This window comes from Pleurodeles waltl, chromosome 1_2 (assembly GCF_031143425.1).
Source record: "Pleurodeles waltl isolate 20211129_DDA chromosome 1_2, aPleWal1.hap1.20221129, whole genome shotgun sequence".
In the NCBI taxonomy this organism is placed as follows: domain Eukaryota; kingdom Metazoa; phylum Chordata; class Amphibia; order Caudata; family Salamandridae; genus Pleurodeles; species Pleurodeles waltl.
In genome coordinates this window covers 318,205,907-318,224,316 of record NC_090437.1, presented here as the reverse complement: position 1 = coordinate 318,224,316, position 18,410 = coordinate 318,205,907, and the positions used below count along the sequence as shown (strand labels likewise).

At 45.1% G+C, this 18,410-nt stretch overlaps 1 protein-coding gene across 1 annotated transcript in view; it reads right to left on the bottom strand.

Annotated features, from left to right (window-relative positions):
* The window catches only part of FREM1 (FRAS1 related extracellular matrix 1), a 684,067-nt gene that overhangs the window by 354,172 nt on the left and 311,485 nt on the right, over positions 1 to 18,410 (bottom strand). Inside the window, exons 18-19 of the mRNA XM_069238818.1 lie at positions 13,612 to 13,809; positions 9,917 to 10,102 (exon numbers count right to left, since the gene is read on the bottom strand). Of these exons, the coding sequence (XP_069094919.1) occupies positions 9,917 to 10,102; positions 13,612 to 13,809 (384 nt within the window). The remainder of the gene's footprint in view (positions 1 to 9,916; positions 10,103 to 13,611; positions 13,810 to 18,410) is intronic.

Below are 18,410 nucleotides of genomic sequence, written 5' to 3'. Positions count from 1 at the left end.
GAAAAATCAAAAAACGAGGAGGAATAAAAGTATTCCTCCTTGTTGCGCCCTGCTAATGCCACTGCTGGAGGTGGCGTTAGATTTTGGTGCTGCCTCAGGTTTACATGATTTCATAAATCTGAGGCAGCGTCAAAATGCAATGGGTGTTGCTGTGGCACGCCCACACAACACCCATTTCACACCCCTTCCACGCACAGTGCTGCGAGGGAAGGGGCCATATTTACAGGGTGGCATTAAGCCACAAAAAGTGGCTTAACGCCACCCTGTAAATATGGCGCTGTGCTTAGTGCAACAGGAGCGTCACGAAAAGTGACGCTCCTGTGGCGCTAGGGCCGTATAATGCGGCTGTAAGACTGATGTAAGTCTTCATCAATGATAGCAATACAACTGGAACAGTTAATCCACTCTAAAACAAATCATCTTGGCTCTTTGGTAACTTCCTTATCACACGTTTCTCAGAACTACTATTGTTTCCTTCATAAACCCATTGTGTTCAAAATGTTAGGGATACTAAATAAACACAACCCCATTGCTAAATACATCCTTACATACTTAGCCATGCTAATGAATTGTGAAGGACTGAGTGCTCTGAAGATCTTTTTTGTTTCCTTTGTGATTTCCTAAAGAAAGGATGACTCCACCACGGTGCTAACCTGCGCTAAACATACTGTTAAACAAGCATTTCTAATGCAATGGGTTTCGCATTTGGTCGAGTTAGAGCAATTAGTGTTGTAAACTCCTAGGAGAGACTTTTCTTGCCACATAAATTGAAAATTAATGTAAAACAGTTTCACATAAGTGAGCCGATTCACATTGCCATGGCTGCCATGAGCATCAGCGATAAGGAGAGACAAAAAAGGAAAAACAAGTTTGCTCGTAGTCAAACGTATCGGCAAAAGTGCAATTATCCATGTAACAGGGGCGATGGCCAAGGCGGTAATAAAAAATCCCCAAGGAGGGACAAACGTAAACCATTTACCAATGTCATCAAAGGAGTTTTGAAGGGCTAGCCTACGAACGAGTGGTAGTGATGGGCATGAGGTGGGCGTTGTTAAAAGCCCAAATACATACCAACACGTTGGAAAAGCAGCGCTTGAGCACTGCAATGCTCGACCTAAAAATGTAAAGTGTCTTTTTGAGTTTCAGCAAAACACTAAGGGGCATATTAAAGAGTCCCAAGCGCCACCAGACCGTCACTTTTTGTGACGCTCTGGTGGAGCAATGCCCTGCGCCGTATTTACAAGGAGGCGTTAAGCCACTTCTTGTGGCTTAATGGCACCTTGTGAATACGCCCCTTCACACACAGCACTTTGTGTGGGTGTGTTGGGTAGTAGGCAATGGGCTACTTACCCCTGGGTTCACTACACCCCCTATATGCCCACGTGCTGTGGTAAGTGGTCATAAACCCTACCCCAGAGTTCCTGATTCTGCCAACACAAAGATGACAGATTTCTAACGTTTGTGTCCACATCAGGCAGTGCACCTTAGGGGTAGAACTGACCTCAGGGGTGGACACACCTCCGTGAATACTAAATATCCCACCTCCCCAGGTGTCAAATGGGCATTGGGGCAAGGGGGTCGACATCTCTCCTGTGGACAAAGACAGATCTGCATACCAAGGGTGGTGGGCTTCTTTAAAGCCCCCTGCCTTGGAATGGAGGTTTGCAGGTCATCTTGTTGGGTGGGGTGTGTAAACACCTCACCCAGAGCAGGCTTTGTGGCTGACCGCCCGAGAGCAAAGGCTCTCTCTGTAGGAGATCAGACTTGTGTTTGGTAGTGGCAGGCTGGCTAAAACTAGTCAGTCCCCACATAGATAGTTAGTAGGGTTTCAGGGGGCCCCTCTAAGGTGCCCTCTGGGCGCATGTATTAATATCCCCAACAATGGCATCAGTGAGGGTTTATTAATATGAGATGTTTGATACCAAACATCCCTATATTTAGTGAAGCCATCATGTAGCTGGGTAACTCGTATTGACCAGTGCCCAGCACATGTAATTAAAATGGCTTCCCTGCTCACTTACTCTGTCTGAGAATCAACATTGACATAGCAGGGGCATATTTGCTCATGCAGATATGTCCTCATATGCAATGTAATGCATTCTGTTTGAGGGCTGTAAGGCCTGTTGTAGGGGTGACTTACATATATTGCATGCAGTGTTCAGGGTACATGGCACACAGCTGTGTGCCATGTTGTGTTTTCACTTTTAGATGCACCAAGAGACTCAGTCTGCAATGGCAGACTGCACATGCTAAGTGTGGGGTCCTGAGGGTGGCACAATACAGGCAGCGGCTCTTGCGGACCCTCCTTTGGTACCCATGCCCTAGGTACCAGGGGTACCATTTACTAGGGACACATAGGGTGACCAAAGCTACTGCCAATTGGGGAACAATTGCACAGTTTTAGGGAAAGAGATCTGGCACTGGGGACCTGGTTAGCAGGAACTCAATGCACTTTCAGTCAAAATTGCATCGAGTAACAGGCAAAAAGTGGGGTTGACCATGTCAAAAATGGACACTTTCCTACACATTGCACTTATTTCGCAAGGAATACAACAGCATGGCTTAGAAGGTGGGGGCCCTTGAAAACAATGAACCCTGGTGGTCCCCCACACCAGTGGGGCTGCAGGCGTCTCTATTATGCCCCTGCCTTCCTCCAAAGTGTCAGCCTGACATTCTGTACTGCACTTAGAGAACCAACCACTAGCAAAAACAATACACAGCTGCCGTAGCTGCAATTACACATGGCAGACAGAAAATCCTTCCTGCACACCAAGTGTGCCAAGTTTCCATCTGCTGACGCAGAACCAGGTGACCACACCGCCACTTCTGTGGACCCAAAGTCTCTTTCTGGTGATTTCTGTCTGCAGATGTAACATGAAGGGTTTTAGTATTGTATAGTAACGGAAAAATGGTGTCAAGCTGCAGAGTTCCATCTAGCAAAATACCTTTGCTAATAACACCACCACAGTGCATCAATGGACACAGGCTACAAAACACCACCTAGTGAAAACTTGCAGTATTGCACATTTGAAATTAGGCGATGTTGATAACTAGAACTGCACCTAGTAAGGGCGTGTCATACTGCATCTTTGTAGTAAACCAGTGCTGCAGAATGACATCGTAGTGGACCTTGAAGTGCACCCTTGTAATTCCTCAATGAAAGCCACAAATACCACTGAATAATGGTATATGATACTGCAAGTACGCTCAGTTAGAGATGGTACCAGTAATAACAGCCGAAAATCTTGCGTAATGAACCAGGCATGGCACTGATTCTGCTTTTGTTAGCTTGAAGAACTGGGGCAGAGTGTATCTTTTGAAACGTGTAACAGAACGGAGAATGATCAAAAGTCTCACAATGTAAAACAAAAGTGGTTTTAATATTTCAGGTCCTGTGAGGGGGCGTTCTCCCGCAATAATAATGCCCCACATGTTGTATCCAATGCATGAACTGCAAAAGAGGCAGCAGTGGAACTACTGAGGCGTTGCTGGATGGGGCACAGAAGTGTGGTTGGTGTACAGAGCGGCAGAACCATTGTTCTTCAGTCATGTCCTTCAACTCTTGGGAAACAAATAGCACTGGCACACCAGCTAATAAGAAGACTACGGTGCTGTCATCAGTATAATCCAGTAATGCTTCGGAGCTGCAAAAGATTACCTAGTAACAACATGGGGCAATGTACCCCTGAAATTCAGCGGTGTTACCAGAAAGAACTCCAAGTAGTAAAATCTGTGGTACGAAGTCTTTCTGATCCAGTAATACCACAGAACACTATCTGTTGCCATCCTGGTGTAATGCACACTGATAGTTTAGCACTTTGCAGGCTGCGAAACACCACCAACTAATAATGTCTTTTGGTACTGATCTCTCTTCATTCATTGATGGTTCTGCAATCAAGTATGTGTTTTTTGCTAGGCTAAATGAGAACCAAATATGCACTGTGTGATTTAATCTACAGAAACACTAGTAGAACTATTGAGGGGGTTGGCGATGGGGTGGAGAAGGACAGGGGCCTGTAATGGTAGAACTTCTGCCTTCGAGGCATGCCAACTCTTGTCAAAAATATAGTCCTGCTGTAAAGGAGGGATCTTTAGACTGCAGTGAAGTGGGGATCTACAGTAGCTCAGCTCATTATCACTAGAGTGCTCTGCACCTTCAGGCCGGAACTGAACAGTGAGTGGGGTCATATGATGCACAGTGGAAAGAAGGCTGGAGACATAATTAGTGTGTCAAAAGGCCAAGAACAACTGAAAATGGAAGATGGCAAAGATTAGTAATTGTACAGTAAACCAAACATGGCACGGATGCTACATGGTCTTGAATCACCACAAGCTCTGGAGATACACAATACCAACAATGAAGTGAAAATGAAGGCACGACTCATCTTGCTGTTGTCTTTGTCTAGCAAAATTCAGCAGGGTTTGGCCAACCCAGTTTTGATGACAAGTGATTCTAAGGTGTTTTGGCTCTCTTGATGACCTTCATTCCACCACTCTCCAAAAACACGGATGAAAATCAGTCTCAAGAAATTTTGGAGGCACACACTGATAAATCAGGAACTTACTAAATTTCTCTTTGTTAGCGGTATTGAACTATTTGTTGTTAGGAATTTATTTTCATCACCGGTAGGTGAGCGCACTTGCCTTTTCCCTGAAAAGAGCAGTTAATTCGGGTGTTCTTCGCCGTAAGGGACACTAACTATGTTTTGAAAATATTACTGTTTACCACTAGATGCCAATTTATTCAGCACAGTGATCTCTTCTATAATTAGCATTTGGTACAGTTTCTCCGACCATAAGGAGTAACAAACTATCTTGTGCACATACTATTGCAAGCACATTGCACCTCTTGAGTGAGTGACAAAATTATTAGCTCTGTGATGTGAAAGAGCATCACTCTAACGACTTACCATAAAAAATATTTTTCTGGTCAATCATGTTTTAAAAATTGATACAATTTCTCGTAAAACCAACAACCAACACATTTCTGTTTTTCTCATAGAAAGTGCCAATTTCTGAATTATTTATTATATGTGTGCCGCTGACTTTCACACTCAAGATGGTCTTAGGCCGAAGCTAAGACTATTAGACTGTTTTGTGTGACAAGATAGTGCAGCAGGTTAAATTAGTCATGCTCATCTGATTTTTTCCTAATTGCAGATACCTAGAGATTCATTCAATAGTGATATATGACTCAAGAATTACCTATACTGAGGTAAGACCCCATATACTGTTGACAGTATGATTCATGTCAAATTGAATGGACAAAGGTATAATACATGTTGTTACACTGTAGGATGCTACCATCTTGTTGCCCTGATGAAGACACATCCCTCAAATAATTGAATTGGAGTCAAAGCATTGGCGTAATTAATTTGTTGGGTGGACATTTAGGCCCTCATTACAACCTTGGCGGGCAGCGAAGGCCGCCCGCCAAGGTTGTACCGCCGATCGGCCACCAATGCGGCCGCACTCCCGCTGGCCCCATTTTGACATCCTCGCTGAAACAGAGTTTCTGCCCGCCGGCCCAACGGGGATGTCGGCCGCAACATGGGAGCCGGCTCTACCCGTCACGCTTTTCACTGTCTGCCGCGCAGACAGTGAAAAGCTGTGTGGGGCTGTGCCTGGGGGCCCCTGCACTGCCCATGCCGGTGCATGGGCAGTGCAGGGGCACCCAGGGGCCCCGCGACTCCCCTTCCCGCCAGCCTGTCCATGGCGGTCTCTACCGCCATGGATAGGCTGGCGGGAAGGGGACTCGTAATCCCCTGGGCAGCGCTGCTTGAGATTTAAACCGCCGGGACAACCATGGCGGTAAACTGCCGGTCTCGGCGGTGCGACCACGGCGCTTCCGCCACGGTCGTAATCCGCAAGTTTGTACCGCCAGCCTGTTGGCGGTACAATCTCCAAAACAGCCCTGGCGGTCTTTGACCACCAGGGTTGTAATGAGGCCCTTAATGTGTAATCTACAAACCTAACCCAACATTGTGGTTAGTGTTTCAAACAGAAATGTGCACATAGACGATATTGTATCTGTTTACTTGTTTCCACTGTTCAGCTGTCACTCTTACACTTATGGAACTGATCGCTTGCGCTGCAAAGTCACATGGAGCATCAACATATTTTTCTAATGATTACTAAAGAGTATACATATAGATTAAATCTGTTCTAAATCGATTACATTGGCAATTTTGATCTATTCAAGTGTTCATTGCAAGGGCAAGGCAACCCCCTAGAAATGTAATGGTCCTTCTAATATAAATCTGAGGGAACAATTGTATACCTTTATCACTCTATACGTAGGTCCTCAAGAATACTGAGTTGCCCGGTGTTTCTCTCCTATGCTGGAGTCCAAGGTGAAGGCAAGTCAAAAGAAAAACAACCTTTACCACTGAGGTGAGAAGTGAAATGCCAAATACACAAATAATGGAGCCTATGCCTGTTCTCCACCTTACTGTGCAGCACAGTGCAGGGGGAGAGATCTAAGTGCGCATGTCGGTTTAGCTGTTCAAAGACGGCCAGCCAAACCAGTAAGTGCACTTGCAGCAGTGCCCACCACTCCTCCTCCCTGCTGCTGCTGTCCATTAGGATGGCCTGGCCTGCCTCCCTCTAACTCGGCTCAGCAAGGAAAATAAAATAATAATAAGCTGTTTTATTATCATTTTATCTTCCATGTTTTCACTGCTGAGAGAGCAGTGGAGGAGGAGCCGTCGCTGCGTAGGGTTACACGAGCCTGAACAAACATCAACAAAAGCAAAAGCTCCACCAAGAGAGTAACACTACTAAACCATTGAAATAATCAGCTTCTGTAAGAAATATTCCAGCATGCAGTGAGTTCCTAACTAGAGTCCCAAACATGTTGATGTGCTCTTTTTCTTATGCTGCACAGCTTAAACAATGGGTATGGCAGAATGATTGTTCCACCATCATTTGATGACAATAGTCCATCATGGTGGGGCAACCGGGCATCTCAGTAGACGAGGAGGATGAATGCTGAATGCAGAATGATGCCTCCTCTACTCCAGACATGATCTGCAGCAGCTGCCAGTCACTTCACTGTCTACTCCCCATGTTCAGTGACACAACCCTTCGGTAGACGTCACAGCAAGCTCAATGTAGTAATATTTTCTACTGCAGCAATACATCTTCAGTAGATCCAGAAAAAGCAGGGCAGTGTGGCACAAAGTGACACCGCTTTCTAAGGCCCTCTGGTGCTGCTACCTTCCCCTTCTGCAGTGTGCAAAAGGAGGTGCCACAGAATCTGCAGTTGGCAACAGTGCTGAATAGCATCACTGACAAACAGTTCTCATCAGTGTAGAGAGGGTGGTTCATAGAGTAAGCTAATCTATTGTGCCTACCTGATACCTCTGCACCCCCTATATAAGTAGTAGAAGGTTCTGCTATTCAAAGTGACCCCAAATGTTGGAGTTTTGGGACCATACAAAGGGCCTCATCTAAGAAAAGTGGTGCTGCATCCAATGCAATGCCACTTTTCTTGCACCCCTTAGCGTCACCCCCTACCGCCACCCTGTGTGCTCCATATTTGATGTACGGCATACCATGGCCATGGTAGGAGAAATAGTGTTTACTGTGCAGGATTAGCGCCAAAATGTTGGGGCTTATCATGCAGAATACTTAAGGCCCATTGAAAACAATGGTGTGCCCCCTTTTAACGCTTGCTCTGCACAGAGCAGGCGTTAAAAATAGCCACCTAAAATAGCACAGTGGAATCTAAAAGATTCCACTGCACCATGTTCGCAGCACCCCTAGCGGGGGAATTCCCCCATTGCATACATTATGCCCGGAGCAGGTGCAGGCATAATGTGGTGCAAGGGGTTACAAAGTGGCGCAATGCAGGGAATTTGGCCTCGTTGGGCCACATTAGCATCATAAAAAATTACTAATGTGGTGCAAGGAGGCGCTAGGCCCTCTTAAATCTAGGCCAATGTATTTTTGGTGAAGTGTATTGAGTGCCTTCCCAACACTGCACAAAAATAATGTTGACTGCCTATATGAGCTTTTATTCTAGGCCACGAACAGGATGAGGGCAGAACTGGAGCTATGGCTGAAAATAGGGAAGGGTGGTACGGTGGCAATGATTTGTAGTATCATTCAGTCTCCTAATGTGAAATTTTGGTAGAATGCTCTCATTGTCCCGATCCACAAAATAAAGACATACATTTCCAATGTGTAGTCCTACACTTACAGAATGTATATTTGTATGATTTTTTTAATCTAGTCATGAAAGTTTCAGGCATGTGCCAGGAAAATTGATGGCATTTGTAGATTTCTGTGCATACGACGTTTTCTTTAACCCTACATCTGCAAACTTTACATTAGAGAAAATGAGCATTTGCACAATTTGCTTTATTCACCTCAAAACCATTTCTCGATGTGAAAATATCCTTCTTGTAATACCCCCTTAAAATATGACATAAGAGGGGAAACTTTCCACACTTTATTAAAACAGTTAGGACCAGATTTAAGAAAAGTGGCGCTGCACTTGCCACTTTTCTTGTGCCCCTTAGCAACCCCCTAACGCCACCATGTGTGCGCTGTATCTAGGATACGGCGCACCATGGTGGTAGTTAGGGAGCTAGAATCAACATTTTTGACGCTAATTCGGAGCTTTGAAAGATTAGCGTAAAAAATGTTTATGCTAATCCTGCAACGCCCATTGAGGCCCATTATGAATAACGGTGAGCCTCCTTTTAACGGCTGCTCTGAGCAGGCGGTAAAAGTGATGAAAAAATTATACAAAGAAATCTCTCACATTTCTTTGAGGAATTATTTGGGCCCGCCCTAATGGGGGAATCCCCCCCCTTGCATACAATATGCCTGGCGTGACGATTATGGCCTCGTTGGGCCACATTAGCATTTTTTTTTAAATGAACCTAATGTGACGCAAGGAGGTTTTAGGGGCTCTTAAATCTGCCTCTTAGACCTACATTGTTTATGTTAACTTTAGGAGTGCGAAGTGACAACTTTATGAGTGTGCACTCCATTTACACTGCCCCCACATGGAAAACCCATTCCGCAGTCACACGTCACAGTAATAAACACAGGAAACTATTTTATCTGTGTTCCACATAACTAGAAAACATTATCAACTTTTCCTTTGACCAACAACTTTTCCCCGCATTATATTAAGGCAAACTATGTTAGGATGATATTCAGTAGGGTTGAATAATATCTAGAAAACTAGAAATGATCCTCAATCCCTGGACTGAAACATGAGTATATTGTAGTATCTGAAATATTTATGGGTAAACCTCTCAATACAACTCTTAACTTTGTTCCTCATGGGTAGCCAAGTCTGTTTTAAGGTGGAGCTGTGGAAACCCCATTCCTAAAATCCACATATCCTTCCTTCCTTCGGCGGGTCTCCAGTGATCAGTGTCTGCTCTTGTGGTCTTCAGTTGCATCTACCCTGCTTCTAGGCTCCAGTTCTAATTTGAATTTCGGTTTTACTTATATCCGTGGAAAAGCCTCAGGCATTAGTACATCGCCTGTGCAGTCATGGTGGTAAATGTGTGGGTAAAATGTGAGTTGAAACAATGTGTTCATACTCCTTGCCCCCCTTCCCCTCCCCAATTCATATGAGTTTGCTGTGAGCCCAAGCTACGTCCTGTATATCACTTCCCCTGCTATATTTTCTGAATTCTTGAAGCCATCACTTGCTTCTATTATTTATTCAGAGAACTCTTCAGCAAATAAAAGTTTCTGGAAAAATAATCACCCTTGTCAGTCGTTATAAAGAATTAGCTACGGAAACACGAAAGGTCATAGAAGAAAGTGCCACCGTTTTACGATTCTGAATGAAGAATGTTTATGGGGTGTTTGCAAACTGGAGTTGTATCCCGATAAATGACCATCCCATGACAACATGAAAGATCTTCAATTTAAAGGCAATTCTTACCTATACTTATTCCCATGTTGCTCTTCTCAAACCCCGGGGAAGGGAGGGTGTTTTCAATGTAGCCAAACCGAGGCGGAGAGAGCAGGATAATCTTCAAGTCGTTTTCTTCTGTGTCCGGATCTGTAACTCTCAAGTGTTTTTCAGTAATGGCGGCGGAGCCCCCTTCATCCACAAAGAACACGTTACCTGAATAAAACAATACAGTCTTTAGTGACAGAACCCATTACTGTGTGTCGCACCTGTCAATTAAGCACCCCCCCCCCCCTCTTCCCCAAGCCCCGGAGGGATGTGCAGAGACCCCTGAGTGTCTCATATATCAGATATATTCATTTTCCTGAATGGGGGTGGGAGGGGTGGGGGGGGGTCCGAAGCCTCAAGGCCCTGCATACTGTGGAAATCTGGGTTAGTGGCTGATTTCTAAGCTGCGAACATGGAAACCTGAAATCTGAAACCTTAGTTGAACCAAACGTCAGTGCTTAATTTGTGCCGGTGGCTGCAAGTGGTGGGCTCTAGCGCTTTTTTGGGGACCAGGACTTATTTTGGGGCTAGACTTTGGTTAGTTGGTTGGCAAACTGTACGCTTTCCTCCAAACTGTATCAGCAGAGTTAGTGCCAATACACCTCTGGGTAATCACGCGCTTTATACATATTTATAACATAACATTGACAGCAAAAGAGAGAAAGGCAGAAAAGAAGGGAGAGTTAGGAAAACTATGACAACGGAGAAAACTGGGATTAAAAGAGAACATGCAAAAGGGAGAGGAAGAGACATAAAGAACAGGGGCCCATATTTATACTTTTTGACGCTAAACTGCGCTAACGCAGTTTAGCGTCAAAAAGTTTTGCGCCGGCTAACGCCATTCTGAAGCGCCATGCGGGCGCCGTATTTATTGAATGGCGTTAGCCGGCGCAAGCAGACCGGCGCTGCCTGGTGTGCGCGAGAAAAACCACGTACACCAGGCAGCGCCGGCGTAGGGGGAAAATGGCGCATGGGCGTCTTAAAATGGGGCAAGTCAGGTTACGTCGAAAAAATCGTCGTAACCCGACTTGCGCCATTTATTTTCGACGCCCATCCCCCATCAACATGACTCCTATCATTGTAAAGATAGGAGTCATGCCCCCTTGCCCAATGGCCATGCCCAGGGGACTTCTGTCCCCTGGGCATGGTCATTGGGCATAGTGGCATGTAGGGGGGCACAAATCAGGCCCCCCTATGCCAAAAAAAATCATTAAAAAAAAATAAAAAAATACTTACCTGAATGTCCCTGGGGTGGGTCCCTCCAGCCTTGGGTGTCCTCCTGGGGTGGGCAAGGGTGGCAGGGGGGGTCCCTGGGGGCAGGGGAGGGCACTCTGGGCTCATTTTGAGCCCACTTGTCCCTTAACGCCATGCCTGACCCAGGCGTTAAAAAGCGGCGCAAATGCGCCGTTTTTAGCAACGCCCACTCCCGGGCGTCTCTTTTGCCCGGGAGTATAAATACCACGTAAAGGCCTGGGAGTCATTTTTTAGACGGGAACGCCTCCCTTGCATATCATCAACGCAAGGAAGGGGTTCACGCTAAAAAATGACGCACATTCCGGGAACTTTGGCGCTATTCGCCTCTAACGCCATAGTATAAATATGGCGTTAGTTGGCGTTAGTTTAGCGTCGAATTTGCGTCGAAAAAAACGACGCAAATTCGGCGCAAACGGAGTATAAATACGGCCCAGGGTGTCGCCAGAAAGAGGAATGAGATGGAATCAAGACAATGTAGCCTTGATGTTCAACAACCCTAGCATTATGCAAAACAGATGGTCAGGGTTGTAACTTCCTTTGGTGCAGCAGGTGCAGTGGCATCAGAACATAGAGCCCTGAGGGCCCGATGACAAGCTAGTTACGCGACTGTCCGTGGCAGGCTCCTATGATTTTTTATTTTATTTTTACAAATTAAGGACTGCCAAAGTGTGACTCAAATTCTAAATATTCTAAATATGTGTAATGTAAACACATGAATGACTCGTATCACAAGCCCCACAGACTGATGGACAGTCACAGTCTAATAAGTTGTTTCGAACTTCAAGGGACGATGACAGTTTTTTGTGGGTTCTGTCTCAAATATTTCGAAAAAATGATTAATCCAAACACACTAATCTTTCCCTATGGCTCGCTTCAGTAAAGTTCGTGATAAAATATCCAGATAAGCATGTATGGAAACCAAATGGACTTTCGGATTTAACAAAGGATCAGAAAACATAATTTGCAGATAGTTTCGCCTCTCAGTTCCCATTTTTTTGGAAACGAGGACATCTTGTGGCCAGGAATGGAAAATTATTTCAAATTTTGAGCAATTTCTATGAAAACTCCATGTTTGTCTTTTTAAGAATCTAGGCCCATATTTATACTTTATGTAAGTTTGCGCCGTTTTTGCGTCAAAAAGCGGCGTAAATGCGACGCTAAAAAAGTATAACTATGTGCCCTACTGTGCCGTTTTTCAGGCTAAAGGACAAAACCAGAAGTGATCATTTATCTGACAGCGGAGCGGTGTCTGATGGGTTAAGTGCCTGATCTGCTAGTTAAACTGTCTCCTCTCTTGCTGGTTTCGATGAAAACGTCAATATATGCAGCATTGCACTATCGAACTGGTTAATTGGTGAATCGCACTGGATAAGTTGAAATGTTTGTGTGTTTTTTAAGTGAGAGGAACAGCGGTGCGCACATTTCATGACTTCATAATACCCATTTATTCAAATACTGATGCATTTGCTTAAAAAGAGAAACACGTTAAATGAACACATTGGGGGTGATTCTGACCCCGGCGGTTCCTTACCGCCGGGGCCAGGGTCGGCGGGAGCACCGCCAACAGGCTGGCGGTGCCCCGCAGGGCATTCTGACCGCGGCGGTTTTGCCGCGGTCAGAAGTGGAAAACCGGCGGTCTCCCGCCGGTTTTCCGCTGCCCTGGGAATCCCCCATGGCGGCGCAGCTTGCTGCGCCGCCATGGGGGATTCTGACAGCCCATACCGCCATCCTGTTCCTGGCGGTTCTCCTGCCAGGAACAGGATGGCGGTATGGGTTGTCGTGGGGCCCCTGGGGGCCCCTGCAGTGCCCATGCCAATGGCATGGGCACTGCAGGGGCCCCCGTAAGAGGGCCCCACTTTGTATTTCAGTGTCTGCATTGCAGACACTGAAATACGCGACGGGTGCCACTGCACCCGTCGCACCTTCCCACTCCGCCGGCTCAATTCTGAGCCGGCGTCCTAGTGGGAAGGGTTTTTGCACTGGGCTGGCGGGCGGCCTTTTGGCGGTCGCCCGCCAGCCCAGTGCAAAAGCCAAAATACCCTCAGCGGTCTTGCGACCGCGGAGCGGTATTTTGGAGGGGGGAAGTCTGGCGGGCGGCCTCCGCCGCCCGCCAGACTTAGAATGACCCCCATTATCTCTTGTATATATTTATTACACAAACGAGTCCCTAACACCATCTGCATTATACTACTTCCTTTTCCTGATAATATTCATGCTGCAAAAATAAGGAATTGCCTTTTTCATTAGCCTCATTAACGCATAGTGTTCTGTAAGCTTGTTTAGTGCTTTGAAGCTATACTAATATGACAGAGTGCTGCAACACTCCTGAATAAATAAATGCATAAATAAATAAATAAATAAATAAATACAGGCATCGTTTTTCTTATTAGCGCATCTAAAATGGAGCAGAGTCCAGTGTTTACCGATTGCAATTGATGGCGGTTGGTTGTCCACAGGATACACAGTAATGTTAATGTCATAAACTGGAAATGAGTCATGATTTGGAATGGAAGGAGACCAAGGTCGCCCAATACAGCAAGCGCCACCATCGGCACCCGCCTCACCATCAGACACCACAAGGGTGATTGTGTCAAAGCAGGTAGTCAAGCCAATCTCTCCACCTGCATGCAAGATACGGACACGTGGTTAAATATGAGAAGCGATTTAGGAAGAAGCAATCCACCATTTCTAGTAACTGATCCGTTCTGCCAAGCAGCAAGGATATCTACTGCAAGCATACAACATAAACATACATTTTATATATATACAACTTTAAAAAACCAAAATGATCGCTAAACAAAAGATATTGAGCTTCTTGGATAAAGATAGTCCTCATTATTGTTTGGATTAATAACACATTTAGTCATGTATCACGCCCATCAGGACAAGACATGAGCCTTTCATGAACACAAAAACAGAGAAAATATAAACAAGTAATGCTACAAAAGTACAGGGCAATAGAATTCCCACATACAAATTTTAGGCCCATTACAAATTAGCTGCCAAGTCCATATTCCGATAAATTTGGGCCGTATCTCGCCAAATTGTCAATAATACCCATGTTTTTGGCTATATGTTCTTCAAATGCATAACACTCCAACAGCTCTATCCCCCAACTGAAAAAGATTGGTGGTCATCTACTAAGCCAATTTCAAGTGATAAATATTCTGGTTATTTTTTTATTTAATTATTTTTGCAAATTTATATTGCGCGGACATGGCCCAAAAGCATCAGAGCGTTTCACAACACATAGAATACAGAGTTACATTGGGTTACATTAATAGTAATTGAACTCGGACGTTTACATTAATGTATGCATGCAGGAATTACCACGAGAGACAGTTACAACAATAGGGTGCAGGACATGAACAGTTAAACGAAGCAGATCAGGGCGCATTTGAGAGAGTAAATAAGTCTGGTTTAGTGTGAATTAACCAACATAGGAGGAGCCTGAGATCCTTTTTGCAGGTTGCTAAGCAGGTGGTTAGAAGAAGTGAGGGAGGCAGAAAGTTCCAGATTCTAGTGGTCTGCCAGAGAAGGACTGATTCATGTATTGTTTTCGCCTGTCGGTGGTGGGGGTCCAAAAGCTGGGATTGGGCATTGCTGGAACCCCTATTTGCTCTTGAGATTTTCAGTTTCTCGTTTAGATAGGAGGGTGAGGAGGAGTGCAGTGCTCTGTGGGTGATGCAAGTGATTTTGAATTGGGCCCACGCTTCAATAGGGAGCCATTGGAGGGTTAGCAAGGCAGGGGAAATGGCAAATTTCTTGAGACCTAAAACAAACCATGCTGCAGCATGTAGTGTTTTTCTCAGTGGGCCTAGGGGAACTTTGGGAATGCCTTAGAGAAGGGCAATTCTATAGTCTAGTCTCGAGAGAACAAAAGACTGAACCACTGCTTTGCGGTCTTGTTCCAGAATCATTTGTCTGATACCCCAAAGCTGCCTAAGTTGGTGTTGTGCGCAGTTGGCCATGGTTGCTATGTGGCTGTGAAGATTAGGAAGATTGTCCAGGGTGATTCCGAGTGATCTGGCACTCGTGACAATGGCAGGGCAGCCTACGAATGTGGGAAGGTTGGCCAGCCACTCTTGCACATGCGTTTTTGCTTTCGGGGGTGAGATCAAAAGACATTCTGTATTAGTTGGGTTGAGTTTGAAATGTTTTTCAGACATCCAGTTTTGAATCTTTGAGAATGTATTTGAAAGCAGGACAACGTCCTCTGGGGGTGAGATTTTCAAGTATATTTGGGTATCGTTGAGGTAGAGGTGGAAGAGAATCCCAGAGTTTCTGAAAATCACACATAGTGGTTTTAGGTAGAGGTTGTAGAGAGTTTGTGAGAGGATCAAACCTTGGGGGACACCTTGGTGAACTCTGACTGGTCTCGAGAATGAGTTGCCCATTTTCACAATTTGGAACAGTTGGATGGGTAAGAGGAAAACCAGTTGAGGACCGTTCCTCCACATCCCAGGCATAGTTCAAGAATACGAAGGAGGTCATGATGGTTGACAGTGTTGAATGTGGATGATACATCCAGGAGGACCATGATGTACCGTAGTCGAGGATTCTATGGGAATCATCGACAATTTGGAGGATCTCAGTTTCTGTACTGTGACCCTGGCAGATACCTCATAGGAGAGTGTGTAGGAGGTTGTTTGTTTGGATGTGTGAGGCTACCTGGGACGCTACACAGCTTTCAATGACTTTGCCTAAAATGGGAGTGTGGAAACTGTTCAGGTTCTCTGGATCAAGAGGTTGTCTTTTTAAGAGCGTAGTGATTTGACCCATTTTTAGATGTTTGGGAAAAAGGCCCTGTTTAAGAGAGGAAATGACCAAGGTAGTCCATATTGGGAGTAGGTGTTTGGCAAGAGATTTACTGATGGATCCTGGAATTGCATCCTGATGATTGTTTGAGTGTTTTACTTTGGAGATAGTTTGTAGTAGATCCTGCTCAGAGATTGAAGAGAAAGATGGCCATGGTTGTATCGATTTGCATGGTAGAGATTCAACTGTTTCAAGGGAGTTGTTGATGGGAAGCGAAATATGGATGTCTCTAACTTTTTTTTTATCAAAGACATCCTCAAAGTCATTGTAACAGGCCATGGATGGCTTGGGAGCCAAAGTGGTAGCGGGATTAGTAGACTGTGCAATAACCGCAAGCAGGCGCTTTGGTCTATTCTTTGCGGAATTAACAAGGGCTCTAACATGGGAGGATTTACCACTAAGGATTTGCTCTTTGTATTATTTTTTGCTATGTGAAGCTTAGTCATATGCAGGAAGGATGGTGCTTTTCTCCATTGTTTCTCATATTTTCTGATAAGCTTTCATTCTTCATAAAGCACTTTAGAGAACCAGGGCCTACAGGGCTTTGGTCGGAATAATTTGCACTTCAGTGGTGCGCATTTGTCAATAAGGGATTCCATGCAGCAGTTGAACTTGTCAGTGGCCTCATTGATGTCAAGATGGGGTGTGATCCCAATTAGGGTGGGAAGGGCTGTGATGCCCATGGCTTCTGTGTCAAGTTTGGATGTGTCTCTAAACTATATTTTCACTTTTTTCGGTTGCCCATAAGTTTTGGTGAATGAGCTGTTTAGAGAGAATAGGATCTGCATGGGATCAGACGAGTCAACTGGAATGGGGTTGCATGTCTTTAGGTAGGGGGAACTGGAGATCCCCAGATACAGAATGGCGCCTTTGTGGTGTGTAGGTTTATGACAGAGTTGATGGAGATCACTGGCACTGAGAAAGCAGGTAACAGTGTCCACATCACTATTGCCCAAATCTCCCCAGTGGATGCTGAAGTCACAAAATAAGATATTGTTGTCAGAGTTGATAAGTTGATAAGTGAAGAAATCTATGCATTCCTCGATGAAGGTGTTGTTTTGACCCTGTAGATGGTAGGTCACATTCAACCTGAGGTTGGAGGTAGTGGATGTGGATAGTTCCACCAACAAGCTTTCGAAGACTGAAAGAGCCATTGGGATGGTTCAGCATCTCAGAGAGTTCCGGTGAATGAGTGCAGGTCCTCCACCATGTCTATCTTCCCGGTCGCTCCACAAAATAGAGTAGTTGGGAAGTTGAAGAAGATCAAAGGCATGGTTAGATGAGGTGTTGAGGCTTGTTTTCTGTGAGGAGCAGGATGCCAAGGTTATGGGTCAGGATCGAGTCTGCTAGCTCAAGACAATGCTTGACTGCAGAACGACAATTGAGTAGCATGCAGTTCAGGGAGAAGCTGTTGTCTTTCCTACTTGGCTGCTCCAGGAGGATAGTTGGGATTTGTATCAAGTTATAAGGGGATGAGCATGCGCTGAAGTGGTGTGCATGAGTTTTAATGCAGTCAGACATGATAGTGGAAATCTGGCAGCCCCCTACAGGAAGGTAGGAGGAGCGGGTAGCAGTCAGATAGGAGGAGGGGGTAGCAGAATTTGAAGTTGCATAACTCTTAAGGAGATGGAGTAGGTCTGTGTTGTCAAGTGGAGTTTGTGTTCTTTTGGGTCTGGTTAAGTGTCTGTCTCTGGGGATGCTAGAAAGGTGTGGGGGGAGGGTCCTCAGGGGCGATGAGAACAGGAGTGGTGGAAGACAGAAAGTCACTAAGCTGGAATAAAGCTGACATGAGGATGTCCATTCTTTGGGAGAGGTGTGAGAATGAGGAAAGGAAATTGTTGAAAAGGGCACACTTGTGTTCAGTAATTGTGAGAGGATTAGGTGAACTGTCAGGGATGCACTCTGCGGGGTTGGCGGGCTGAGGTGTAAGAGGAGGAAATGCACAGAATCATAGTGGGGCATTATTAATCTGTTTGAGCCTAAGTAGTATTATTGATCAATCCAACACAACATCATTCCCCTATAATTGAGAAAGACACATAGCTATTTCCCCGGCTACTCATAAAGAAGGAAAATTAGCAAACATCTGCTTTCTAACTGCACCAGCTGATTCACATCTGAGATATCCCCTACTTCCACCATCCCCGTTATTTATTTTGTCAATAGCAAAAGTCTTGGTTTCAAATGTTTTACTTTATATTTGAAAGTCATGGGAATATTGTCATCCAGTGATGGAATAGCAGAACAGGTCCAAAGAAATTTGTTGGTCTAACATGACCATTTCTCAGCCCATTCACACAAATCACCTTTAAATACCCTGATAGTCCCTGGTACCAATAACACATTTCAGACACTTCATATGATAATTAACCCCTTATCTGGATAAAATGTAAAAAATCCTGTG